This window comes from Hyaena hyaena, unplaced genomic scaffold (genome assembly GCF_003009895.1).
Source record: "Hyaena hyaena isolate Hyena2069 unplaced genomic scaffold, ASM300989v1 scaffold_396, whole genome shotgun sequence".
NCBI classification, from domain to species: domain Eukaryota; kingdom Metazoa; phylum Chordata; class Mammalia; order Carnivora; family Hyaenidae; genus Hyaena; species Hyaena hyaena.
In genome coordinates this window covers 243,900-245,438 of record NW_024081027.1, presented here as the reverse complement: position 1 = coordinate 245,438, position 1,539 = coordinate 243,900, and the positions used below count along the sequence as shown (strand labels likewise).

The 1,539-nt window shown below is 69.7% G+C and overlaps 1 protein-coding gene across 1 annotated transcript; it reads left to right on the top strand.

Moving 5' to 3' along the window:
- The first annotated feature begins 365 nt into the window (after positions 1 to 365).
- On the top strand, positions 366 to 1,190 carry NFILZ (NFIL3 like basic leucine zipper). Its single transcript, XM_039251577.1, has one exon. It carries the CDS (start codon positions 366 to 368, stop codon positions 1,188 to 1,190), a length of 825 nt encoding a protein of 274 aa, XP_039107508.1.
- The last annotated feature ends 349 nt before the right edge of the window (positions 1,191 to 1,539 follow it).

Here is a 1,539-nt window from a genome sequence, read left to right as displayed (position 1 = left end):
TCATTCTTCCTTCGGGTCTCCAAGGATCTTAACCTGGAGCTCAGAGCAAAGTGAGCTCCTGGCTTGTCAGCTGACCTTCTTGGCGGTAAGAACCCGGAGGGAAGAGCCTGCATCCTCTGGGGATAGGGTGCCCCACCAGCTCTCCAGCAAGCCGGGGGTCTGCTCTTATGCCTTTCCGGGCCACGCGGCCTCTCTAGAAGCTTCTGTGCGGCACCCAACGTCCCGGCAGCCCCTCTCTGCCCCCACCCCACCTGTGTGCCCTTCCGCATCTGGGTCGGTGGGGGGCGGTGAATCAGAGGGAGGGTCCTCCAGGAGGTCAGCCCCCTCAAGACCCCTGTCTTGTGTCCCAGGGCCCCCCGGCAGCCATGGACCGGGGTCTCCCGGGCCTGCCCCTGCGGCCCGGAGTGCGCGTCAGGGGCCCGGCCCTCCGCAGGCAGCGGGAGTTCACGCCCGAGGAGAAGAAGGACACGGTTTACTGGGAGAAGCGCAGGAAGAACAACGAAGCGGCCAAGCGGTCCCGGGAGAAGCGGCGTCTCAACGACGCGGCCCTCGAGGGCCAGCTGGCCCTGCTGCTGGAGGAGAACGCGGCGCTCAGGGCCGAGCTGTGGGCGCTGCGGCACGGCCTTGGCCTCCCGCCCGCCGCCGCGCCCCTGCCGGCCGTGCTGTGGGAGGCGCCCTGGCCCGCAGACCCCCGCGCCCGGGCCGCGCCGCTGCCCGCCCTCCCCGGCCCGCACGGCTGCCTCTGGAGGCCGTGCGCCCTGGACGCCTGCGCTCCGGGACGCGCGTGCTGCCCGGGGACCCACAAGTGGACCGGCCTGGCCGCCTCCCCCAGGCGCCCCCAGGACCCCGCGCCCCCCGCCCCCAAGAGGACGGACGTGGCCTTGCCGGCGGCCCTCCCAGCGGCCTTATTCGGCTGTCCCCTCCTGGACGCGCGCGGGGGCGCCAGGCCGGAGCGCAGGCCCTTCTGGCGGCTGTGGTCAGCCGTGCCCCCCGGTTACCAGGCCTCGGGGCCCTCAGATGTGTTGCTGACGCCGGCTGCTGAGCCCACGGAGCTGCCTCCCCCGGGGGCCTACCCCGGCCCGGGGGGAGACTCTGAGGGTCAGCCCTCCCTGCCCCACAAACTGCGCCTCAAGTCCCAAACCCCGGGCAGAGCGCCTCCAGGGTGGGCAGAGGCCCGGGGCCCCCTCTGAGGGCCCCTCCCCCCCCTACCCGGCGGGGCCAGGCCTGCAAGGGGACGTTGGGACTGAGCACGGGTTTGTGTGGGGAAGATGAGTGGCTGGGGGTGGGGGGCTCGGAGGGGGTCCGCCGCTCAGTGTCCAGGCCTCTGGGAGGAGGGGACAGGATTTCAGCTTGGATCATAGGGTTCCCATCTGGGCTTTGATCATCACTCTCCCTCCCTTCCTTCCTTCCCTCCTCCCTCCCTGACTTCCATCCATCCATCATCCATTCATTCATTCATTCATTCATTCTCTCACACATTAACTCTCACAGTTTCCCTGTCCCCTCACCCACCCACTCGTGATCTTTCAACCCTCCCTC

Excerpts from the sequence above, each read along its gene's own strand:
- NFILZ (XM_039251577.1), top strand. The coding sequence starts at position 366 with ATGGACCGGGGTCTCCCGGGCCTGCCCCTGCGGCCCGGAGTGCGCGTC.